A 27,235-nucleotide genomic window follows, 5' to 3' on the forward strand; every position below is an offset into this window, starting at 1 on the left:
CGGGTTTATTATTAATTATTATGGGCCACAGTTTCTTCATCTGCTAAAGCGGATGATCAAATTGCAACCGACCTCAAAAGCTTCTAATGAGGGGCTGAGGCTCAGACCTTAAGCATCTTACCTGAGCCACTTGTCTCACATGGCGTCCACGTCGGGCACCCCCTGGCCTCGCATACAGTCACCGCACAGCAGCACTGCTGTTCCGGAGCTGGACTGAGCTCCCAGGACCTGCCATCACTGCAGGAGAGCTCCTTCCTTACAGTCTTCCTGTGTCCCAGCCCTGTGCACATCTACTGCATAAGAGCCTGAGGAAACCCCCTCCCCCACCACCAGGTGGCCCAGGACAATGAGGTGTTGAGGCTGGGAGCCTGTGGCAATTTCTACACATCTGTTTTCAGCTTCCTAAAAGGTTCGATGTATTGCTCTCATAATTTTTTTTAAATATCACTAAAGTATACTTACAGCATAGTACTCACAATCCTCTTATCCTCCTTATTAAAAAAAAATGTTTTTAAATGTTATTCAAGCAAAGAAAAAGGCAGTTCAAGTCCCACCTCACCACTGAAGCTTCTCATCCTGTGTCTGCAGTGACAGCCATCACTGTCCACCCAGGCTAGCAGGGAACAGACATGGCCTTGCGGCATACCCCACTCATACTATAAACTACGCGTGTGCCAAGACCATGGTCTCTCAGTGTGTGCGCTCAGCACCCGCCTGGTAAGACACGGCTGTACTCAAAAGGCGCTGCGGATGGAATGGCTAAACCAACAAAGTCAGACGCCACGTTTTAAGGTCACCCACTTGACTACCACACCCCTCAGTCATGCCCTGGGCTGGGCCTTTGGAACACCCTGAGCTGTGGCCTCCTATCTGCTGCCCTTTGAGTTTCTGATTAGATGGTTTACAATTATACTGGCAGGGTTCATCTGTCCATTCATTCATTCCTGAGTTTCTAGCCTAGAAAGGAGCAGAGAGAAGATAAAGCCAAGGAGGCGGTGGACCCTCCAGGGTGAGGAGGGAGGGAGGCAGTGTGTGTCGGGCTCCAGTGTAGACTGGGCCTTGCCCAAAACAGGTAAGCAGAGGCTCAGGAGCAAAGGGTGGAGTGGGGTGGAGGGCAAAGCGAAGAATTGTGTTGACTTCAACTGGACTAAGAATTTAAGAGAGATAAGGGGCCTGTGTCGGGGAGTGGAGGGCAAGCGTGGGTGGGACCTGAAGGAGTAACCAGCACTCAGTGGAGCCCTGGGGACATTAGGTTTGCACGCATGCTTCTGCTGAAATTGCTGAAATTGCAGGGGACAGCAGCACACACTGGACACGAAGACACTTGTATCAATGCGGTTCCGGGAGCTGCTCCTCCCAGCCCTCTAGGTGTCCACTGTTAGTCACCAGTACAAGGTACTGGGGACAATCCTATAGTTCCATCAGCTGGCCAGGTCCACATTGTGCATCTTCCCTGCATGAGGTCGGGAAGATGAAGGTCAGAGGGACAGCAAGCCAAGGTCACCGTATTCCAGGAGCCCTCAGCATGGCCCTGAGTCTACGCCGCCATCCACCCCTCCACAGTCCTTACTCATCAGTGCATAGCTGCTCTGTGCAGCAAGACACGCAAGCTAAAGCCTCCCAACAAACCTCAGCCCAGAAGAAAGTGGAGACCACTGCAGTTCACCAGCTCATGTGCATCGCTGCCGGTGCCAAACCCAGATGCACATGCACAGTGGGCTCCAGCATTGTCCCCAGCCACCCTGGCTCTCATTCTCCAACTCCTGATGGAGTCTCACTCTGTCGCCCTAGCTGGAGTGCAGTGGCGTGATCTCAGTTCACTGCAACCTCTGCCTCCCAGGTTCAGGCGTTTCTCCTGTGTCAGTCTCCCAAGTAGCTGGGACTACTGGCATGCACCACCACACCCGGCTAATTTTGTATTTTTAGTAGAGTTGAGGTTTCACCATGTTGGTCAGGCTGGCCTCGAACTCCTGACCTAAGGTGATCCACCCGCCTTGGCCTCCCAAAGTGCTGGGATTATAGGGGTGAGTCACCACCCACCCCGCCCCCCCAGCTCCTAACCTTCACGTTTTTCTTGCCTGTGCCAACTTTCCCAGTGGCATACAGCCTGCTGTAACACATCCCATCTTTGAAATCACAACCCTCCTTGGATGCCCACCCAGCCTTCCCATACCTGGCCTGTTTCTCTGCTGTTCCCCTTACAGGAAGCCTTCCTCAAAGGCTGACTATAGTCACTGCCCCTTACCCAAAGGCTCATGGGCTCCAGAATCCATGTTCAACCCATCTCACTGCAACTTTCCATAAGTCACCACCTAGCCATAGCCTGTCAGACCCAGTAAGGGACACTTGTCCCTCACTTTATTCCAATCCCAGCCGCATTTGAACACACCATCTCCTGACGCATTTTCTTCCCTGGTTGCTGTGACCCCATGCCCTACCTCACTGGTCCTGCCTTTGTCTCCTTTGGAGGGTCTTATCCCCTTGGGTACTTCTAAGTTTCAGGGTGCCTGGGCTCTGACCTAAAGGTCCTCTGTGGGCATGCACCCCTAGGCAGGCTGTCACCCTTCCCACCACCTGTCTGCCGGCTGACGGTCCTGACCGCTCCAAGCTTCTTCTCCCCTGACCTGCTGAGTCCTGAGCACCACCTGCTCCCACCTTCACTGGGCCATCCCTGAAGCACTGCTCACTTCAACCCTCCAAATAAGAACTCCCAGTTTTCTCCCCAACATGTCCTCCCTGCTGCTCTGTCTGCACAAATAGCACCCACTTCCCCACACAGTCAAGTCTCAACCTTCGGGCTCCTTCTCTTTCTCTTACAGCACACAGCCAATCTGTCAGCAAGCCCCGCAAAATAAAGCCCCAAAAAGGCCCAGTTCCCCGGTCTCCACTCTCACCATCCTGGTCCATCCACCACTGAACTGACCATCTCTCTGCATCCACAGGCCAACCAAATGGAGCTTCTTAAGACAGGAATCAGGACATGACAACGTAGCACAAAACCCTCTCCCAGCTTTTAGAATCTATACCCTTAAAAAATAAATAAATAAAAGTTCTTTTGGCCAGGCGCGGTGGTTCACACCTGTAATCCCAGCACTTTAGGAGGCCAAGGTGAGCAGGTCACGAGGTCAGGAGATTGAGACCATCCTGGCCAACATGGTGAAACCCCGTCTCTACTAAAAATACCAAAAAAACTTAGCCAGGTGTGGTGGTGGGTGCCTGTAATCCCAGCTACTCAGGAGGCTGAGGCAGGAGAATCACTCAAAACCAGGAGGCGGAGGTTGCAGTGAGCTGAGATCACGCCATTGCACTCCAGCCTGGCGACAGAGGGAAACTCCGTCTCAAAAAAAAAAAGTTCTTTTCATGAGCCCACAGACCAACGCGATCTAGCCCCTGCCAATCTCTGGCCTGCTCTCCAACTTCCTCAGCCAGGTGCTGCCTCAGGACATTAGCACTTGCTGTTCCTTGCACACAGGACTCACTTCCCCCAGATCCCTGCTCAGTTTATGCCACTCCTGCATGAGGCCCTAGGGAAAAGTCCATCCACCTTGGTCTTATAGTCATCGGGTATGAAAAACTCACCTCTAAGAGGGCATAAACTCTAGTCCATCTGTCCACCCAGTTCACAGAGATCCCCCTGCCTAGAACACAGCTAAGGATTTGCTGAATGAATGAGTGATACTCCTGATGGTCCCTGGCACACAGACCGCCTACTGGGCCATTCCAGGTTTTTCATGCTCTGACCAGAACACTGCCGTATCAACTCTACCCACGTCCCTGCCCTCCCACCCCCATCCCCACAACCTAGTTACTTTGTCTGGCTCTTGACAGGGGTGCCAGACCCATGCCTTGGTCTCCTTTCCCCTCTTCCATCCCTCCCACCCATCCCCACTCAGCTGAGCATTGGTCCCCAAATGCAACACTGAGGTCTCCCTTGCAAGGCCTTCTCAGGGAGGATCAGGCAAGGTCTTCTGGCCCCAGGCCTCAGGGCCCCACAAAAGTTCTTACATCACAGAGAAACCCTGCACCCTCACCCTGCCCTTCATCTATCCAAGGCCCGGACATGAGAAGGGGCCCATGCCTGTTTGCTGAATTAATAAAGGAAGGAAGAAGGGAAATAGGAATAGAAACACAGCCCCATGGTTCCATGGCCAGCAATGTCCACAGTAAGCCTGGATGTATGGAGAGGGCTTGGTGAACTTCACAGCCCTTTGCAAAAGATAAACTTGTAGAACAAATGGGTGAGCAACCAGACCATAGGATCTGTCCTGGAAGGCAGTAACCTTGACTTGCTGCCCCTCTGACCTTCACCTTCCCAACTATGCTGTCCCTAGTTGTCCCACAGCAAGACAGCTAGGACCAGGAGACAGAAGCACAAAGACACATTTGCAGCAGGGTCTCAATGGGCAAGGCACATGCAAACAAAATCTCTATGATCTCATTTAAAACACTTATCACAATGGTCAATTCTCCTTCAAGGAATGTGTTCTAAGGCAATGACCATGCCTGGAAAGATCTACGTGGAAGGGCAGGCTACAGAATTATGCACAACAAAAAAAGCTGGAAGCAGTTTTAATAGCCAGCAACTGGGCTCTGGTCATTTTATGGTACTAACATAGAATGGGATTCAAATACTATGAAGTCACTAAAAATAATAATCACATCCATATTCACTTATACGGAAAACACCCATGGGATATTAACAAAGTTACAAAACAAAACAAACCTAAGTTTTGGTCATTCCTAAACAGTCTTATCCCACTCCTGAGGATTCACGCCACCCCAAAGAGACAGAATTTTGCTGTGGAGTGACTGAGCACATCTCCCAAGTCTGCACCCAGCCAAGGAAGATGAGCTCACTCAGAAAAGAGGTGAGGAGGGGCTCAGCCTCTTGGGAGCCTGGGTGAATACCATTCACCAGACCTGCGGGAAGCGCCAGGAAGATCTTCCTAAAACACCCGGTTCCTTCAGGAAGCGTTTCCTCGGAGTGCCCCTGCTTCTTTCTCAAATGGGCAAGCTGGGCTCACTGCCACACAGAGGGCAGACAAGCTTTAGCACCTGAGCTCCCGGGCAGAAGGCTGGCCTGGTGTCCACTTCCTGCCGCTGGACTCGGGAACAGAGCACGAGCAGGTGGCTAGACCCTGGGCACGTCCTGAAGGTGGAGGCCCAGTGGGGCCAAGCCATGGACTGGATGGTTCTGTCTCGATCCAGGTGTTTCCTTAAGCAAATGGGGAGACCATGGAGGAGGTGGGTGAGGGCACAAAACGTCATGTGGCTGGAGCCCTGGGTGTGGCCACCTCAGGCCAAAGGGAAGGAACTAGAGTTCCAGCATAGCCACCAAGAGCAGGGGAGCCTTTGGCTAGGCCAGGGTTCAAAACTACAGGCAAGGAGACCCCCAGTGGAATAATTCATGCCTTGAGGAGCACTTTGAAAAGTCATTGGACAGTCTACAATGAGAACTACGAAAACATTTGCACTGCAGACCTCGCTCTTTCCACACCTGTGAATCTAAACTCGATAAGTGTCCACAGACAGGAGAGAAACAACATCCCACACAGGCAAAGTTAAGTCAACAGACCAAGGTTCACACTGTGCACATGTGTGTTAGATGAGTGGAGAGTAAGAAGTGTGCAAATTCGTGGAATGGAAGTATGGTTGTTATCACCCTAAATTCTTGCACTTGCAGAGACTGAAATAACAGGGAATGACGTCTGCTAAGGCACAACTGGAGAGGGGCAGGGGTGGGGTGGGGAAGGAGGCTACAAAATCATGTGTCCACGGGGACCGATCCTTGGCCTCTCTGCAAATGCACTTCTTCTGTTAGAGTGCCTTTACAAGGAAAATGGAAACATTTAAACATTCATTGAAAAGGAGCGACATTCTTACCCACCATATTTATCTGCATAAACCTCCCCACGACCATCACATTCTTCTGGCACACCTAATTCATTTCTTTTTTTCATTATTTTTCTCCTGAGGCTATTTTGGCTGCAAGATAGATTCTAAGAGAATAACAGGGATTTGACAAATAAAAGGGATGCTTAGAGATGCGTTAAAAGTAATCTTGCCAAGCCAGGAAGCCGTTTAGAGCATGGCACATGAGTGAAGGCGAGAAACAATTTGCCTGGAGAAAGAAGAAGAAAAATAACAACAAAAAATCACTCTCTGCCTCCGTTGCAGAAATCAACAAGACACAAACAGGCAGACATACCTTGTTTTATTGTGCTTTGCTTTATTGAACTTTGCAGATACTGAGACTTTTTTTTAACAAACTGAAGGTTTGTGGCAGCGCCAGACCAGTCCCTCTGGTTCCCTGACATTCGTTTCGGCCACAAGATCAAGGGAGTCAGTGCACCCAGGAGCAGAGGAGAGGATGTCCCTCAAGAATGAGACAGGAAGTGCAGAGGAAATGCGACACCACCTGTCCTAGAAGACAAGGCCAGTCACGCTCGCCTAGCGCTCATTCTAGGCAACCCACCCACCCATGAGGGGAAACATGGAGAACAAGGAAGCTTCCCTGTCTGAGACACGTATGGAAGCCAAGAAGTCCAGGGTCATGAGACCTGCCCAATGAAGCAGAAAGACGTTTGGAGAGAGATACAGTCATGACACGGATCTGCATGAAGTGTGTCCCTCACGCACTGGGAAGTCATCTTTGTTGAAGACATTTGGCCAGAGTGAGAGGCATCCAGGCCCCTGAGAAACAGGTGAGGCAGAGCAAGAGGGAGGATAGAGCAGAGGCCAGAGCCCCGGCAGGATACAGCGCCGTGCCACCGACAGGGGCATAAGGAGAGGGGTTCCAAAAGGGTGGCTTGTCCAGAGAGGCCAGCGTTCCAGTGACAGGGATTGTTGCCATCTCCCATTCCCGGCTTCTTCTTCTACACGGTATCGTGGTGTGGCTTCATTTCTCAGCGAAGAGCCGTGAAAAGATACAACCATCTTCTCTGATGTGCTTCTGCTCCCCTACTGCAGGACAAAGATCTCCTTTGGGGCTCTTTTCCTTGGTGGCTGTGTGGTCATCTTGATCTTAGAAAAGAGGCAGTCCATGATGGGGATGAGATTTCAAATGCTCCGGGGCCGATGCATCTCTTCACGTGGGCCAGGCCTTCACACACCCAAAGAGGATCTGCGGCGGCGAAAACGATTGACAACCGGCCTCATGACCCAGGCAGAGACGCAGAAAGAGGCTCAGCAAAGACAGGCCGACATGCCAGAAATCGCTTTGTGGTGCACAGGGCATATTCGGCCAAAGACACACACGCACAAGGGCACACACACACTAACCGACAGAGAGAGGGAAGGAAAGACACACAGACTGAAAGAAAGAGAGAGAAGAGAGAATGGGAGACACACACACACACACACAGACACACACACACACACAGAGTCATACAGCAGAGGCATTGAAACACACACCCGCAGGCAACCCCTGAGGCTGCGGGGTTCTGCTCTCGACCAGAACGACCCTCGGGTGAGAGAACAGCCCAGGGGCACGCAGGCCGACCTGTCCTCGAGATCACGGCGGCAGGACTTTTAGGGAGACTCACCCCGACACCATCAGGGCAGGCCTGAGGCTGGGATGCCGTGATGCTTCCCGCGGACTCCGCCCGGGGTTTCCTCATCCTGGTCGGCCCTTTGCGACTCCTGCCATCCAGAGACGTTCCCGTCGACCCCGTGGAGAGGTCAGGCCGGAGCCTCAGAGCCCCGACACCAAAGCACTGCCACGGAGGGCTCCTGCTTTGCCGAGCCTCAGGGACTGGTTTCTAAGACAACCGTGGGAAGCACTGTGACGGGAGAAGCCGCTCGCGCCTCGCGCATGCGCACTGGCTGGGCCGACTCGCGCTCCGCTCCTGGCAGTTAGGCTGCGTCCCCTTTAAATTAGGCCACCGCTGCGCGGCGGCGGCAGCAGCGAGGCTCCTGCTGCAGCCGCGGAGGCGGCTGGATCCGGGGTCCAGTTTGGGGCGGCGTGGGAGAGGGGGCCGCGGGTGTCCTGTCCCAGGGCCAAACCCCAGGAGTCCTGTCCTCAGGATCTCCTTGAGCCGACTTCCACCGAGGGAGGGGGAGCTTGAGGACGCCTGCTGTGTCCCCGGGACTCCCCTTCAGATCCGATTTCGGCCCCCTCCGAGTGAAATAGGATGGGCTCACCACACCTGGTGAGGCAGGCAGGGCCTCGCCGCAGCACAGAATGATCCCATAGGTCTCAAGGTGTAGTGTCAGCTGAAAATTCACTGATCCATCAGCCCTCTGCCTCCCTCCTCCTCTGAAAGAGCAGTGGCCTGCCCCGCTTCTAAAAGCCCTGGGGCTCCGGAGAGCCGACCGCGCCTTACGGGACACGTGCAAACAGGAACAGGGGCGATTCCGAGGTGGAGACCATGTGACCACGCGTGGCACTGGCGGATCCCACAGCAGACGGTGTGAACGTGTGTCACCGGAGGCATATGGGGCGGGGCGACGGCGAAACAAACTGTAGAGTCCAGGCATGGTCCGGTGGAAGGGGGGAACAAGGGACTTTCCATCAATGCCGAGGAAAATCAAAGAACGCCTGGGAACCGCGGAGGTGGGGGTGCCTGTGCCTGACCCAAGCCGCGTTTTCAAATGCCTACCAGAGGAGCAAAGAGGTTTCTGCAAAATTCGCCCCATCCCCAACCCTCCACCGTCCTGGTAGCCCCGACGAAACCTCCCCTGCACCCAGCCCCAGCCCCAGCCCCAGCCCAGTCCCTTTGGTTCCCTGACATTCGTTTCGGCCCGAACATCAAGGAAGTCAGTCCACCCAGGAGCAGAGGAGAGGATGTCCCTCCAGAATGAGACAGGAAGTGCAGAGGAAACGCGACACCACCTGTCCTAGAAGTCAAGGCCAGTCACGGTCGCCTAGCGCTCATTCTAGGCAATCCACCCACCCATGAGGGGAATCGTGGAGAAGAAGGAAGCTTCCCCGTCTGAGACACGTATGGAAGCCAAGAGCTTCAGGGTCATGAGACCTGACCAATGAAGCAGAAACACGTCTGGAGAGAGAAAGAATCATGACAGGGATCCCCAGGAAGTGTCTCCCTGACGGACTGGGAAGTCATCTTTGTTGAAGACATGTGGCCAGAGCGAGAGGCATCCGGGCCCCTGAGAAACAGGGGAGGCAGAGCAAGAGGGAGGACAGAACAGAGGCCAGAGCCCAGAGCCCAGGCAGGATACAGAACCGTGCCACCGCCACGGGCATAAGGGGAGGGGTCCCAAAAGGGTGGCTTATCCAGAGAAGCCAGCGTTCCAGTGACAGGGATAGTTGCCATCTCCCATTCCCGGCTTCCTCTTCCAGACTGTATGGTGGGGTGGCTTCATTTCTCAGAGCTCCTGTGGGGATCTTGTCCTTGGCTGCAGTGTGTTCATCTGGATCCCAGAAAAGAGGCCGCTCAGGACGGGGATGAGATTTCCATTGCTCCGGGACCGACGTATCTCCTCACGTGGACCAGGTCTTCACACACACAAAGCGGATCCGCGGCGGCGAAGACGATTGACAATCGGCTCCATGACCCAGGCAGAGATGCACAAAGAGGCTCACCAAAGACAGGCCGACATGGTGGAAATCGGTTTGTGGCGCACAGGGTACTTTCGGCCAAAGACACGCACGCACACGGGCGCACACACACACAAACCGACAGAGAGAGGGAAAGAAACACACAGAGACTGAGAGACACAGAGAGAAGAAAGAATGGGAGACACACACACAAACGACACACACACACACAGACACACACACACAGACACACACACACACAGACACTCACACAGAGTCATAGAGCAGAGCCATTGAAACACACACCCGCAGGCAACCCCTGAGGCTGCGTGATTCTGCTCTCGACCAGAACGACCCTCGGGTGAGAAAGCAGCCCAGGGGCACGCAGGCCGACCTGTCCTCGAGATCACGGCGGCAGGACTTTTGGGGAGACTCACCACAGCACCGTCAGGGCAGGCCTGAGGCTGAGATGCCGTGCTGCTTCCCACGGACTCTGCCTGGGGTTTCCTCATCCTGGTCGGCCCTTTGCGACTCCTGCCATCGGGAGACGTTCCCGTCGACCCCGTAGAGAGGTCAGGCCGGAGCCTTAGAGCCCCGACACCCAAGCACTGCCACGGAGGGCTCCTGCTTTGCCAAGCCTCAGGGACTGGTTTCTAAGACAACCGTGGGAAGCACTGTGACGGGAGAAGCCGCTCGCGCCTCGCGCATGCGCACTGCCTGGGCCGACTCGCGCTCAGCTCCTGGCAGTCAGGCTGCCTCCCCTTTAAATAATGGCGGCTGCGCGTCGGCAGGCGGGCTCCTGCTGCAGCTGTGGCTGGGGCTGGATCCGGGGTCCAGTTTCGGGAGGCGTTGGAGAGGGGGCCGCGTATGTCCCAGGGCCAAGCCCCAAGGAGTCCCTTCTTCAGGTACTCCTTGAGCCGACTTCCACCGATGGAAGGGGAGCTTCAGGGCGGCTGCTGGGTTCTGAGAACTCCTCTTCAGATCCGAGTTTGGACCCCTCCGTGTGAGAAAGAATGGGCTCAGCATATCTGGTGAGGCAGACAGGGCCTCCCTGCATCACAGAATGATCCCATGGCCCTCCAGGCATGGCGTCAGCTGAAAGTTCACTGATCCGTGATCCCTCTGCCTCCCTCCTCCTTTGAAAGAGCAGTGGCGTGCCCCACTTCTAAAAGCCCTGGTGCTCCTGCAAGCCGACACCGCTTTCAGGACAGGTTCAAACAGGGACGGGGCGAAACCGAGGTGGAGACAATGCGATCACGCGTGGCACTAGTGTATCCCAGAGCAGATGGTGTGAATGTGTGTCACCGGGGCATATGGTGCGATGGCGAAACCAACAATGGTGTCCACGCATGTGCCCCTTGGAAGGGGGGTAAAGGTGACCTTTCCATCAATCCACGGGAAAGACAAAGGACACCTGGAAACCACCGCCACGCGCATAAGGGGAGGAGTGCCAAAGGGGTTACTTGTCCTTAGAGGCCAGGATTCCGTTGACCGGAATCCTGCCATGTCCCGTTCTCAACTTCTGTCAGATTTCGGTGTGGGGCTTCTTTTCTCAGAGAAGAGCCACAAGGAGATAGCACCGTCTCCTTTCAAGTCGGTCTGCTCCCCTTCTGCAAGACAAGTAGCTCCAGTGAGGCTTTTGTTGTTGTTGTTGTTTTCCTATAGTGTGGTCATGTTGATCGTAGAAAAGAGGTAGCTCAGGATCGGTATGAAATTTCAATGTCTTTGTGGAAGACGCATCTCCTCACATCGTCGAGGCCTTCAGAAACCAATGTGGAACCGCCCCGGAAACGATGGACAACTGACAACATGAGCCAAGCAGAAATGCAGAAAGAGGCTGCATGAAGACACGCTGACATGCAAGAAACCTCTTCGTAGCTCACTGGGCACATTGTTCCCAACACACACACACACACACACACACACACACACGGGCACACACACAGAGACAGAGAAAGCAAGAGACACAGACAGAGAGTGAGAGACATAGAAGAGAGAGTGGGAGACACAGGTCCACAGACATAGAGCAGTGGCCGAGAAACGCACACCCCCAGGCAATCCCTGAGGCTGCGGGGTTCTGCTCTTCAGGAGTACGACCCTAGGATGGAGTGCAGCCCACGGGCACATAGGCTGACCTGTCCTCGACATCGCGGGGGGCAGCTGTTTTGGGGGCACTCACCTGAACACTGTCCGTGCAGGCCTGAGGCTGTGAGGCTGAGCTGTTTTCCCTGGACTCCCTCTGCTCTTTCTGCATCGTGGTCGGCTCTCCGTGTATTGTGGTGTCCTGAAACTGTTTTGTCGACCCACAGGATTGGTCAGGCTGGAGCCTCAACACCAACTCACTGTCACGAAGGGCTCCTGCTTTGATAAGGTTCAGGGAGTCGTCCTCAGCCAACCGTTGGAGTAACTGTGACAGGATAATGGGCTCGCGCCTCGCGCATGCGCATTTCCCAGGGCAACGCCTGGTTTGCTCTTCAAGGTCTGGCTGCGGCCCTTTTAAACAGGTTCTGTGATGCGTGGACGGGGGTTTCTGTGGCAGTCGCGGTGGTGGCTGGAGCGGGGATGTAGTAGGGGGCATTGTGGGAGTGGGGGCTTCCGGCCCCCCAGGGCAAGACCCCGGGAGTCCTGTCCTCAGGACCTCCTTGAGCCGATTTCTACTGGTGGAGGTGGACCCTGCTTGAGGGTGCCGTTTCGGGTCTCCGGACTCACAGGCTGGCGTGCATTGTTGTGATCATAGCTCACTACAGCCTCAATCTCCCAGGCTTAAGCAATTTTCTTGCCTCAGCGTCCCACGTACCTGGGACTACAGGTATGTGCCCGCACACTCAACTACTTTTCTTCAAAAATATTTTTGTACGAATGGGGACTTACTGTGTTGCCTGGCTCATGTCAAACACCTGGGCTCAAGCCGTCCTCCTGCGTTGGCCTCCCAATGTGCTGAGATTACAGGTGTGAGCTTCCACATGCAGCTAAATTCTTATATCTTAAATCCCTACCTCCCACAATAAGCAGATGTTAGGCACACTTATTTTATAACTTTTTGTTGTTTATGTCTCTTTTTGTCCCTGGATACAGGGATTAGCAGCCAAATTTCAAATCATTAGGGGCATTATGCTGTGTCCAGGAGTGGCTGAGGCTTCAAGGACCTGCTGCTCTAACATAGGCGTGATGAGGAGTACAATTCGTCTTGTGTTTCTGTGTTGTTTAACAACCTTCCTGAGCTCCTCTAAGTCAGTCCATCCTGCCACAACTGGGAAGAATCAAGAAAATCTCCAAGAAAATGTTTCTCACTTGCCTGTTGTCAAGTAGAAGACAGGTCTGCTGACCATGGCAGGTATGGCAGTGCATGGCAGTGAGCCCCTGTCACCATGTTTGCTATTCACTGCATGTTCCACCTGAACTTTCCCATCTGCTCAGTGAGTCTTGATGGTGGGGTAAAGGGGTTTCTCTCTCAAAGACCAAGGCTGACCCTCTCTGAATACAATGCCATGACCCAGTTACTGTCACTGTGGTTTTGTCTTCAGGGACTAAAGGATACAATAAGAATTTGTTCCTTTAATTTTCCTGTTGATGCACAAAATACTTAAATGCTTCTACATAGGTCTGCACTTTTGTGCCACAGAGCACTAAGGGAAAGTCCCCACAATAAAGATGCTTTTCACCTGAGCTGCTACGTGTTACAGTTAAGCAGCTAAAGGTTAAAAAAAAATCAAAGCTCCCCAAATGTTGTGGGTATGACAGCTGGTCCAACTTCATGGTCTGTACTTTCCCTCTGTAACAATATGGATAAATACAGAGATAACTAGCAACTGATACCCTAGTGTGCCAAGCAATCAATGTATCTGTGTCATTAAAAACCAGCATTTAACCATACTCTAGATACTTTAAAAATCACCTCCACACTCATGGACTGTAATTCTACTTTGCTTCCAGATGGCAGTTACAATTGGAAAGGAAATACCCAGTTTACAGGAGGCATTAATACTTTATTGTTGCAGAAATGGAACCCTTAAAAGAACATATTCTGGACTTTCTGACCTGGATACTAATCGTGGAAAATATATATCTAAGAATACACTTGGAACAGAAATGTGAAAAACCAAAAGTAAGAGATATTATGAAGGATCAAATATAAAATGACCCAGTGCTAAAGAGGCAACAAAGAAAATGGTAGAAGAAAATGATAACAGGCATTATGCCTTAATGAGTTTGTGCTACTATATAAGAAAATACACTAGGCTGGGTAATTTCTGAAGAACAGAAATGTATTTCTCACAGTTCCATAGGCTAGAAGTCCAAGATCAGGGTGCCAGCAGGACTGGTGTCTGGTGAGGGCCTGGTCTCTGCATCCAAGATGGTATCTTGTGCACTGTGTCTTCAGGAGGAGATGCACTGTGTCCTCACATGGCAGAAGGTGGAAGGGCAAAACAGGGGAAGCCCACTCCCTCCAGTCCTTGTGTAAGGATCCTAAACTCATTCGTGAAGACTCTCCCTTCATGACTGAATCACTACCTAAAAGCCCTACTTCCTAATCCTATGACATTGGTGATTAATTTTAGGGGGACACATTCAGAGCATAGCACCCTATATTCAATTTCTTAAAAATTATTTTGTTGTTTTGCTTTTCTGTTTTTCAAATGGCTTAAAGTGCACAAAATTGGATTAATCATAATCCTTGGCTCATAGCACACCTTGGCTCCTATTTCATCCTTGTCTGTGCCTGGGCCTCTGTGTAAATGTATTTGAACAATATGGTAATCATTTGTGAACCCACAACACAACCAAAGAACTAGGGTTCTGACCCTAACATCTGCTCCTCCTCTGTCCTTTTTCCTGATTTTCACCCTTCAGCCCGAGGGTAACTACTACCCTGAATTTATGTTTAGGATTCTCTTCCTTTAAAGAAAACATTGTTTTATTGCATACATATGATTACCCTAAATGACATATTATTTAGTTTTTAAGGGTATAATTTATTTACCCATTCTCCTATTAATTTACCCATTCTCCTATTAATGAACATTTGGCTTATTTGCAGATATTTGCTGTTATGAATGGCATTACATGAGCATTTTTTTTTAACTACTTCTGGTACATATTGTCAAGAGTTTCTCCAGGGCCTATGGTAGAGGAATTACTTTGTCATAACATATGAGAATGCTCAAATTTATAAGATAATCCAAATTGCTTTCCAAAGTGGTTGTTCTAATTTAAACTCTCACCTCCTGTATTAGTTTGAGATGATCTTGTTGATTCAGTCTCTCCATATTTGGTGATATGGTCTGGCTGTGTCCACACCCAAATCTCAGCTTGAATTCTATCTCCCAGAATTCCCACATGTTATGGGAGGGAACCAGGGTGAGGTAACTGAATCACAGAGGCCAGTCTTTCCTGTGCTATTCTCATGATAGTGAATAAGCCTTATGAGATCTGATGGGTTTATCAGGGGATTCTGCTTTGGCTTCCTCCTCATTTTCTCTTGCTGCTGCCATGTAAGAAGTCCCTTTTACCTCCTGCCATGACTCAGAGGCCTCCCCCACCATGTGGGACTGTAAATCCAATTACAGTTCTTTTTCTTTACACCTCTTTTTCTTCTCAGAATTGAGTGTCTTTATCAGCAGTGTGAAAACAGACTAACACAGTAAATTGATGCCAGTGGTGTGGGGTGCTCCTGAAAAGATACCCAAAAATGTGCAAGCGACTTTGAAACTTGGCAACATGCAGAGGTTGGAATAGTTTGGAGGGCTCAGAAGGACACTAGAAAAGGTGGGAAAATTTGGAACCTCCTAGAGACTTGCTGAATGACTTTGACAAAAATGCTGATAGTGTTTTGAACAATAAGGTCCAGGCTGAGGTGGTCTCAGATGGAGATGAGGAACTTGTAGTGAACTGGAGCAAATGTAACTCTCGTTTTAGCAAAGAGAATGGCAGCATTTTGCCCCTGTCCTAGAGATTTGTGGAACTTTGAACTTGAGAGTGATAATTTAGGGTATCTGCTGGAAGAAATTTCTAAGCAGTAAAGCATTCAAGAGGTGACTTGGGTGATGTTAAAGGTCTTCAGTTTTATAAAGGAAGCAGAGCATACAGTTTTGGAAAATTTGCAGCCTGACAATGTGGTAGAGAAGAAAATCCCATTTTCTGAGGATAAATCCAAGCTGTCTGCAGAAATTTGCATAAGTAACAAGAAGCTGAATGTGAATCCCAAAAACAATGGGGAATATGTCTACAGGACATATCATAGGTCATCACAGCAGCCCCTCCCATCACAAGCCCGGGGCCTAGGAGGATAAAATGGATTTCTGGGCTGGGCCAGGTTCACTGTGCTGTGTGTAGTCTAGGGCCTGGTTTCTCTGCATTTCAGCCCCTCCAGCCATGGCTGAAAGGGGACAACATAGAACTCAGGCCATGACCTTGAGAGTGCAAGCACCAAGCCTTGGCAGCTTCCAAGTTGTGTTCAGCCTGCACATGCATAGAAGTCAAGAATTGAGGTTTGGAAACCTCCATCTAGATTTCAGAGGATGTTTGAAAACACCTGGATATCCAAGCAGAAGTTTGCTGCAGGGGTGGTGCTCTGATGGAGAACCTCTGCTAGGGCTGTGCAGAAGGGAAATGTGGGGTCAGAGCCCCTACACAGAGTCCCTACTGGGGCACTTCCTAGTGGAGCTGTGAGGAGAGGGCCACTCTCCTCCAGACCCCAGAATGGTAGATTGACTTACAGCTTGCACCATGAGCCTGGAAAAGCTGTGGACACTCAACATCAGCCCATGTAAACAGCCACGAGGTGGGCTATACCCTCTAAAACCACAGGGGCAGAACTACCCAAGGCTGTGGGAGCTGACGTCTTGCATCAGCATGACCTTGATGTGAAACATGGAGTCAAAGGAGATCATTTTGGAGCTTAAAAATTGGACTACCTTGCTGGATTTTGGACTTGCATGGGGCCTGTAACCCCTTTGTTTTGGCCAATTACTCCCATTTGGAACAGCTGTATTTACTCAATTACCTGTACCCCCATTGTATCTAGGAAGTAACTAGCTTGATTTGGATTTTACAGGGTCATAAGCAGAAGAGACTTGCCTTGTCTCAGATGAGACTTTGGACAGCGGGCATTTGGGTTAATGCTGAAATGAGTTAAGACTTTGGGGGACTGTTGGGAAGGCATGATTGGTTTTGAAATGTGAGGACATCAGATTTGGAGGGGCCAGGAGCAGAATAATATGGTTTGTCTATGCCCCTACCCACATCTCAACTTGAGTTGTATTGATCAGGATTCCCATATGTTCAGGGAGGGAACCAGGAGAGGTAGTTGAATCTTTGGGGCTGGTCTTCCCCATGCTATTCTTGTGATAGTGAATAAATCTCACAAGATCTGATGGGTTAGTGGCTTTGTCTTTTGCTTCTTTTTCCTCCTTCTCATATTCTCTTGCCACTGCCATGTAAGAATTGCTGTTCATCCACCGCCATAACTCTGAGGCCTCCTCAGCCATGTGGATCCCTTAATCCAATTAAGCCTCTTTTTCTTCCCTGTCTCAGGTATGTCTTTATCAGCAGTGTGAATGTGGACTAATACATTTGGTATTGTCAATCTTTTTAATATTTTTGGAGAGAATAGATGGTAGTATCTTGTGCATTTCCCTGATTACTAATGAGGTTGAGAAAATTTTTATGTTTTGCAGGCTTTCTCTTTCGTGAAATCCGTATTACTGTCTTTTCCCAATTTTGTGTTGGGTTACTATTTTTAAAATTAATTCACAGGAGCTCCTTATACTTAGTTGATATGATATTAATTTTTGTAGCTTATAGGTACTGCAAATATCTTCTATAATTTATAGTTTATCTTTTGACTTTTTTACTTTTATTTTTTAATTTCTATTTTTTGTTTTTGAGACAGAGTCTCACTCTGTCATTCAGGCTGGAGTGCAGTGGCTCACTGCAACCTCCATCTCCCGGGTTCAGACCATTCTCGTGCCTCAGCTTCCCAAGTAGCTGGGATTACAGGTGTCTGCCACTAATGCCAGTCTAATTTCTTGTATTTTTAGTAGAGATGGGGTTTCACCATGTTGGCCAGCCTGGTCTCAAACTCCTGACCTCAGGTGATGTACTGTTGGGATTACAGGCTTGAGACATGGTGCCCAGCCTATCTTTCCACTTTTTGGTGTAAAAAATTCTTAATTTTGTGATAGTCAAAATGTCTAATCTTTTTTAATGGTTAAGGGGCTTTTTGTGTCTCATTCACTTACATTTTCTACTAAAAGTTTTAAAGTTTTGTTTCTGACATGTAAGTCTTTGTCCATTTGGAATTTAATGTTTGTATATAGAGTGAAGTAGGAATATAATTTCACTTTGTTTCTTATATCAATAACCATTATTTTTCTATTCTATTTATTGAAAAGTCCTTTCTTTCCTTGCTGATCTGCCATGTCACCTACAACACATATCGAAGATTAAATTTGTGTAGATTTGCCTGGGAGCTCTCTATTCTGTTTCATTAGTCAGTTTATCAGTGAGGACCACCCTGTCTTAATTGCTGTAGCTTTATAAAAGTTCTGATATTTGGCAGGACAAATCTTTCCTCTTCTTCAATGTCTTTGATATTCTTGGCCCTTCCCTTTTCCATATGTGTGTTTATATATATATATATATATATATATATATGTATATTTAGAGAGAGAGAGAGAGAGAGAGAGAAAGAGAGAGGTCTCACTTTGTTGCCCAGGCTTGAGGCCAGTGGTGCAATCACAGCTTACTTCAGACTTGAACTCCTGGGATCAAGAGCTCCTCCTACCTCAGCCTCCCAAGTAACTGGGACTCTAAGGCATGCACCACCACATCCAGCTAATTTTTAAAAAAATTATTATTTTTTGCAATGGTGGGGATCTTGCTATGCTGCCCAGGCTGGTCTCAAACATTTGGCCTCAAGCAATCCTCCCACCTCAGGCTCCCAAAGTGCTGGGATCACAAGAGTGAGCCACCACACCTGGCTTCATTTTCCATATTTAAAGACCATTTTTAAAAAGCTGCTCAAGACTGGTTTTTTCCCTTGGTGTTACTTGCAACCCCCTTACTTAGCCTTGGAAATAGTGTTAGTGAAGAAAATCTAAAGAGTCAAAAAATAAAATATTCTTTCTTTTCTTCCAATTGCAAAAGAGCAGACACCCTCCTGAATCATGAAGCTAGTTTTGATAAATTGGTGAACTGAGAGCATACACAGTATTATTAATTCTGTTCTAATTTCTGCTTCACTGTGGAGTGTCTTCACAGAGTTCTAAAAGATTATTGCTGTGAAATATTCTTATACATGTAACCCATAACCTCTACAATTCTGCAGTTGTACTTGGCTGTCTTACCTAATACTCAGTTGCTTTGCTTCATAATATTTAAATTGGCATCTCTAATTTCCAAAAGGCATAAATACTAGTATAGATTTTTAGTCAAGCTAGAAGAAAGTAGACTTTATTTACCAACATATCTTTTATGTAAACGTTTAATAAATCTCCCTGCTTCTTTTCTTTTGCATCATAACAACCACTGAAAATAGTATTTCTATAGCAGGTGGGGGTAAATGAACAATGACTTTTGTGGCCAGAGGTGAATGGCCCAGGGGCTCCTGCACTCCAGGTCCCCCTGAGCCTGCCACACAGCTGAGGGCATCGGTATTTCCACACACCTATAGTGCACACTGTCCCAGAACACAGATCAGATGCTCTCCTTTATTCAAATGGGGAGTTGAGAGTATTGTCGTTGTAATTAAATTAATAAACACATATTTATACACTGTTAAAATCTGGTTGGATTTGTGTCCCTTCATAAAACAAATTGCTTAAATGAAACCACAGAGTTAATATAATTGAGTACATTTGCTTCTATGACATGCTTTTTTAAATGGAATTAGAATCTAATTTGAAATGTCGATTAAAAGTGTAAATATTCAACTCAATTACATTTAGATTTTCATTTTGTTTTGTTTTGAGACAGAGTTTAGCCCTTGTCACCCAGGCTGGAGTGCAATGGCACAATCTCAGCTCACTGCAAGCACCTTCTCCTGGGTTCAAGCGATTCTCCTGCCTCAACCTCCCGAGTAGCTGGGATTACAGGTGCCTGCCACCACACCCGACTAATTTTTGTATTTTCAGTAGAGATGGGGTTTCACCACGTTGGCCAGGCTGGTCCTGAACTCCTGACCTCAAGGGATCCACCCACCTCGGCCTGCCAAAGTGCTGGGATTACAGGTGTGAGCCACCACGCTTGACCTTTTTAGGTTACTTTACTTTATTTTAATTACTTATTTTTATGACCTTATTGTTATAAAAATGCTAATTTAAAAAAATCAATCAATATAACAAACAACATAGAAGATGATCAACAAGCATTCCCACCTCTGTGATCTAGAAATAACTGTCATCAATCCAAAAGCTTACACATGGCGGATCATTTCACACTAGTTCACAGTACAAAGTAACTCCTTGCTTGTAGAAAACATTATTATTATCATTATTTTTGAGATGAAATTTGACTCTTGCAGCCCAGGCTGGAGTGTGATGGTGTGATCTCGGCTCACCGTAACCTCTGCCTCCCAGGATCAAAGGATTCTCCTGTGTCACCCTCCCAAGCAGCTTGGATTACCAGCGTGCAACAGGTTGGCCTGCTAATTTTTTGTATTTTTGTAGAGACGGGGATTCACCATGTTGGCCAGGCTGGTCTCGAACTCCTGACCTCAGGTGATCCACTTGCCTTAACCTTCTAAAGTGTTGGGATTACAGGCAGGAGCCACCACACCCAGACTAGAAAACATTATTCAATAGCAAACAGTAGCAGTATGCTTGGGGGTTTTAGGATTGATTATTTTCAAATCTCTAGAAAAGCTCAATGCATTACCTTAGGCTATAATCTCAGGGCAGAGTCTCCTCTGTTAATGGGGGGGCTGGTCTAAGGGTCCTTCCAGCTCTCAGATTAATGGTTTCCCATGTTGAACTGTTCCCTGTCACCCACCCATCCTCAGTTTTGTTTGTTTGTTTTTACAGAGAAGAGGTCTCACTATATTGCCCAGGCTGGTCTTGAACTCCTGGCCATAAGTGATCCTCCTGCCTTGGCCCCCCAAAGTGCTGGAGTTACAGATGTGAGCCTCTGTGCTCAGCCCATCCTTGCCTGTTCAAGTGTGGAGGTAAGTGGTAGATGCCAAGTTTACCTCCAGGTCAGAAGGGGCAGATGCCCTAGGGCAGAATCATAACCCTAACCGGGCCTCCCACTGCATGAAGGCATTATGTTCTGAAGCTTAAACCTGGACAAAGGTCTGACCAGTAGCACTGTGTTCATGAATATCAGGTCAAAAATTTAAAAATGGGACTATCCAGAAGAACCTGGTACATGCAGTTGCAGTCCACAGTCCAATGGTCACCCATGATAACAGGCCACCTGTACTTTCTCTTTATCATGGAGTCCTTGATGTAAAAATTGATGACACTTTCTTGCTTCTGGTGTGCTTCCCTTTCTTCTTCATTTTCCATAAGTAGTTTCCTCCATCCCACCTCTCAACAGGCCACAGTCAATTCAGGACATTTTAACCATGAAAATGAGTCTCCATAACACGAATTTAGAGGACAGACTGGGTGGATCACGCCCGTAATCTCAGCACTCTGTGAGGCTGAAGTGGGAGAATGGCTTGCGCTTAGGACCTTGAGACCAGCCTGGGCAATATGGTGAAACCCTGTCTCTAACAAAAAATAAATAAATAAATAAATAAATAAATAAAAATACGCCATGTATGGTGGTGCATGCTACTAGTGCCAGCTACTCAGGAGGCTGAGGTGGGAGGATTGTGGGGCCAAGGAGGTCAAGTATGGAGTGGGCCAAGATCATGCCACTGCAATCCAGCCTGGGTAATGGAGTGAGACCTTATATCAAGAAAAAAAAAAGATTTAAAGGACAAGCTGACTTTCTTATTACAAGCCAATGCTCATTTGCTATTCCATAAATCCTAGGGCACCTCTTAAGAACTATGCTTAATCTACTCTAACCGTACTCTAAAAATTTAACAACAACACTTGGATGATATCAGAGCTGCTTAGTGCATGGGTTACTGAGTATTTTAACCCCACCGTTGAGACCTACAGCTCAGAAAAAAAGATTCATTTCAAATACTTCAGCTCTTTGACAATGTGCCTGGTGACTAAAGAGCTCTAATGGAGATGTACAGGGAAACACATGCTGGTTTCATGCCTGCCAACACACCATCTATTCTGTTGTCCGTGGATTGAGGCATCATTTTGACTTTCAAGTCTTATTATTTGAGAAATGTATTTTATAAGGCTGTTACTGCCATAGGTCATGATTCCTTTGATGGATCTGGGCAAAGTCAATTGGAAACCTTCTGGAAAGGATTCACTATGATAGATGCCGCTAAGAACATTCATGATTCACCAGAGGAGGTAAAAATAGCAGCATTAATAGGAGTTTGGAAGAAGTTGATTCCGACCCTCATAAATGACATTGAGGGGTTCAAGACCTTAGCAGAGGAAGGAACCACAGTTGTGGTGAAGATAGCAAGAGAACTAGAATTATAAGTGGAGCCCGAAGATGTGAGTGAATTGCTGCAATCTTTTTGTTTGTTTGTTTTTTGGAGATGGAGTTTTTCTTTGTTGCCCAGGCTGGAGTGCAATGGCACGATCTCGGCTCACCACAACCTCCGCCTCCTGGGTTCAAGTGATTCTCCTGCCTCAGCCTCCTGAGTAGCTGGCATTATAGGCATATGCCACCTCATTCAGCTAATTTTGTATCTTTAGTAGACACGGTGTTTCACCACGTTGGTTAGGATGGTCTCGAACTCCCAACCGCAGATGATCCGTCTGACTCAGCCTCCCAAAGTGCTGGGATTACAGACATGACCCACCGCACCCGGCCAAATTGCTGCAATCTTAATGGAAATAAATGGAATTAGATGGAAAAAAGTTTAGCCTGGGGCTCAGGATCAGCTCTCCCTTTACTACCACATTAGCTTGCAGGGCACCAAGGAATCAGAGATTTCTACACTCGACTTTGACCTTGTGGATTATTATGGCAGTATATTTATCAAAGTAGGAGAATGGAACATATTTAACTATTTCTTAGCTTTATTTGTAACTCATAATTATTTAGACATACTGCAAATGAGGTCTGGAATTCATGTTCTGATTTTTTGTGGCCTTGAGCTAAGGAAAAGGGACTCAGGGAAATGGGCTTTATATGCTTGGATGGCTTCATGGAATCTGCAACTTCTTTAGCTTCTGTGACAACTCAAGATTGTTACTAAAATCCACTTTGTACTATCTTTAAAAACCAAGAGATATCATTTTTGCTTATAAAATATAGAATATTATAATACGTATTCTATTATGATACAGAATATTATAATACATATTCTATTATGATACAGAATATTATAATACATATTCTATTATGATACAGAATATTATAATACATATTCTATTATGATACAGAATATTATAATACATATTCTATTATGATACAGAATATTATAATACATATTCTATTATGATACAGAATATTATAATACATATTCTATTATGATACAGAATATTATAATACATATTCTATTATGATACAGAATATTATAATACATATTCTATTATGATACAGAATATTATAATACATATTATATTATGATATAGAATATTATAATACATATTATATTATGATATAGAATATTATAATATATATTATATTATGATATAAACTATTAAAATACATATTATATTATAATATAGAATATTATAATACATATTATAATATAGAATATTATAATACATATTATAATATAGAATATTATAATACTTATTATCTTATGATATAGAATATTATACTTATTATCTTATGATATAGAATATTGTAATATCTATTATATTATGATATAGAATATATATTCTATTATGATACAGAATATTGTAACATATATTCTACTATGATACAGAATATTGTAACATATATTCTATTATGATACAGAATATTGTAACATATATTCTATTATGATACAGAATATTGTAATATATATTCTATTATGATACAGAATATTGTAATATATATTCTATTATGATACAGAATGTTGTAATATATATTCTATTATGATAAAGAATGTTGTAATATATATTCTATTATGATAAAGAATGTTGTAATATATATTCTATTATGATACAGAATGTTGTAATATATATTCTATTATGATACAGAATGTTGTAATATATATTCTATTATGATACAGAATATTGTAATATATATTCTATTATGATATAGAATGTTGTAATATAATATAGAATATTATTATACATTATATTATAATATAGAATATTATATAGAATATTATAATATAATATTATAATATAATATAGAATATTATAATATAGACTCTTATAATATATATTATGTTATAATATAGAATATTATTCTATATTATATAATAATATATTATTATATTATAATATAGAATATTATTCTATATTATATTATAATATCGAATATTATTATATATTATATTATAATATAGAATATTATTACATATTTCATTATAATATAGAATCTTATATATTATATTATAATATAGACTATCATTATATATTATATTATAATATAGACTATTATTATATATTATAATGTAATATAATATATTATAATATATAATAATGTAATATAATATATTATAATATATAATAACGTAATATAATATATTATAATATATAATAACATAATATAGATTACAATATATAATTTAATATAATTAATGTATAATAGAATTTATATTATATAATAATACATATATAATATATATAAAATAATATATTATTGTTGCTTATTATGAATGAGGAAAGAAAGTAGTTTCTTGGGATGGAATCTACTCCTGGTGAAAATGTTGTGAACATTGTGGAAAAAGCAACAAAGACTTAGAATATTCCATAAACTTAGTTGATGGAGGAGTGGCAGGGTTTGAGAGGATTGATTCCAATTTTGATATAAATTCTACTGTGGGTAAAGTGCTACCAAACTGCATAGCATGCTACAGTGAAATCTTTTGTGAAAAGAAGTCAGTCAATGTGCAAACTTCATTGTCATCTTCATTAGATTCTGTTATGACTCAATATTGTTACTAAAATCCCCTTTGTATTATCTTTAAAAACCAAGGGATGTTATGTAGGTCAGTAGTTAGAAGGCACTTGACTCAAAATATCTATGAACCAAAGGATATAAATGACTAAAAGCAGGAGGATTGTTACTTGAAGGAGTGGAGGGTTGATCTCAGGATATGACCTGTGAGTTCCTTCCTGCTGGCTCAGTGCTGGCTGAACATGAGGCAGGAGAGCACCAGGAACAACACATATCTGGGACAGGAGGGAATGTGGGGAGGAAGGAAAGAGAAATAGGCCTTTTTATTTTTATTGATACATGACAATTATACATATTTCTAGGGTACATGTGATATTTTGATACATGCATACAATGTGTAGTGATCAAATCAGGATAATTTGCATATCCATCACCTCAAACATTTATCATTTATTTGTGTTGAGAACATCCCCCATCTTTCCTCTAGTCATTTTGAAATATATAAGTTATTGTTAATGATCATCACCCTACCGTGCTATTGAACACTAGAAATTCTTCTGTTCCTTCCATCTAACTGTATTTTTGTGCCCATTAACCAGCTTCTGGGAAGGGCAAAAGAGTGGGTAGATGAAAAGGGCCCTTTTTAAGGAAAAGTAAATCTTACAAGAAGGGAAGACATTTTAGGAGGAAAAATAAAAAGGTGGACCATGGGCTTAGAGTAGGGACTGCAGAAATTGAAAGGCAAAGAGAAAAAACCAACTTAGCAATGTGAAAATGCATCTCAGTGTCATTCCTTTCACAGGTCCAATGTCTGATATTCTTTTGGGAAGCTGGATATGAGGTAGGAATCTTTCTTTGAGTCATACATTTTTATGATTATGATTATTATTGAATAATAGCTGACATTTATTGAGAGCAATTATTGAGGACAATTATTGAGCTTTGACAAGCTCTTTTCAAAGGCCTTTACATATATTTTCTCCACTTCTAATTGTCAGATATTCTTATTATTCCCATTTTATAGATGAGGGATGCACAGGCATAAAGCCTGTGTGGAGGCAGAGAGCAGCTAAGTAACCTGACCACGGCCCAACAGCAAATGATGGGGCCACATGCAAATCCAGGCAGAACCCTTCTATTATATGAAGCTCAATGTTTTCTTATTTTCATTTTGTTATGAATACACCTATTTGCAAATGGGTTTTGAAGCTACTTTAAAACATTTTGTGGCTGTGCGTGGTGGCTGACACCTGTAATTCCAGCATTTTGGGAGACCAAGGTGGGCAGATTGCCTGAGCTCAGGAGTTTGAGACCAGCCTGGCCAACATGGTGAAACCCTGTGTCTACTAAAATTCCAAAAAAAATTAGCTGGGCTGTTGGTGTGCACCTGTAATCCCAGCTACTCTGGAGGCTGAGGCAGGAGAATCACTTGAACCTGGGAGAGGAAGGTTGCAGTAAGCTGAGATCATGCCACTGAACTCCAGCCTGGGCGACAGAGTGAGACTCTGTCTCCAAATAAAAAATAAATAAGATTGAATTTTGAGCTTCTGACTATGTCCCCAGATTGTACTCATACATATTTTGATGTCTAATAAGATTTATTCTTAGTGCGTTTTTTAAGTGAAAGTATTTTTTGAGCATCTACTGTATATCATGTGCTGAGGTAGGCACCAGTGGTGCAGGGAACATATGGCACAGTCTCTGACCTCAGGTAACTTTCACTCTCATACATATGTATTAGGACACCAATACATGTGTGAATATAAGATAGTATGATAGATATTGCAACAAGTAATTATTTACTGTAAATCTATTTTATAGGATTTTAAACTTAAACTACTTTCACCCTATTTCCAAAAAATGTATTGCATAACTTTAAAGGGATTCTCAGTTTGAAATCATCATATGAACTGCAGTAGCATCTGCTGGTGAAATACTGCTTTGTATCTACTAGAATAGTCCAAACAATTGGGAAAGAACTGCATTATTAGAGCTGTAAAAGTTACTGTCTGGAAATCTCAGAAAAGAAGAGGAGGTTATTTATTTCCTTCTCCTGCCTAATTGCCCTGGCCAGAACTTCCAACACTATGTTGAATAGGAGTGGTGAGAGAGGGCATCCCTGTCTTGTGCCAGTTTTCAAAGGGAAGGCTTCCAGTTTTTGCCCATTCAGTATGATATTGGCTGCAGGTTTCTCATAGATAGCTCTTATTATTTTGAGATACGTCCCATCAGTACCTAATTTATTGAGAGTTTTTAGCATGAAGGGTTGTTGAATTTTGTCAAAGGCCTTTTCTGCATCTATTGAGATAATCATGTGGTTTTTGTCTTTGGTGAAGGGTTGTTGAATTTTGTCAAAGGCCTTTTCTGCATCTATTGAGATAATCATGTGGTTTTTGTCTTTGGTTCTCTTTATATGCTGGATTACATTTATTGATTTGCATATATTGAACCAGCCTTGCATCCCAGGGATGAAGCCCACTTGATCATGGTGGATAAGCTTTTTGATGTGCTACTGGATTCGGTTTGCCAGTATTTTATTGAGGATTTTTGCATCAATGTTCATCAAGGATATTGGTCTAAAATTCTCTTTTTTGGTTGTGTCTCTGCCCGGCTTTGGTATCAGGATGATGCTGGCCTCATAAAATGAGT

At 45.3% G+C, this 27,235-nt stretch overlaps 1 protein-coding gene and 1 non-coding gene across 37 annotated transcripts in view; one reads left to right on the forward strand and one right to left on the reverse strand.

Annotated features, from left to right (window-relative positions):
- LOC129051253 (tensin-3-like) overlaps positions 1-12,077 on the reverse strand; it is a 635,743-nt gene extending 623,666 nt beyond the window's left edge. For 31 of the 35 annotated variants that reach the window (XR_010138099.1, XR_010138090.1, XR_010138092.1 and 28 more), the window contains exon 1: positions 11,679-12,077. Coding sequence is in view for 18 of the 35 variants with exons in the window: in XM_063718439.1 (XP_063574509.1) it covers positions 11,679-12,077 (399 nt within the window). In the remaining 17 variants the exon portion in view is untranslated. Of the gene's footprint in view, positions 1-7,544; positions 7,739-9,936; positions 10,155-11,678 lie in introns of those variants that run through there. The other 4 variants (XM_063718451.1, XM_063718452.1, XM_054536351.2 and 1 more) reach the window with 4 other exon arrangements.
- Positions 11,984-27,235, forward strand: part of LOC112131812 (uncharacterized) — a 50,677-nt gene continuing 35,425 nt past the window's right edge. For both annotated transcript variants that reach the window (XR_008515328.2, XR_010138107.1), the window contains exons 1-4: positions 11,984-12,308; positions 20,022-20,135; positions 20,521-20,660; positions 25,389-25,427. This is a non-coding gene — a transcript (uncharacterized LOC112131812). The remainder of the gene's footprint in view (positions 12,309-20,021; positions 20,136-20,520; positions 20,661-25,388; positions 25,428-27,235) is intronic.

The sequence above is a fragment of the Pongo abelii genome, chromosome 19 (genome assembly GCF_028885655.2).
Source record: "Pongo abelii isolate AG06213 chromosome 19, NHGRI_mPonAbe1-v2.0_pri, whole genome shotgun sequence".
Classification (NCBI taxonomy): Eukaryota; Metazoa; Chordata; class Mammalia; order Primates; family Hominidae; genus Pongo; species Pongo abelii.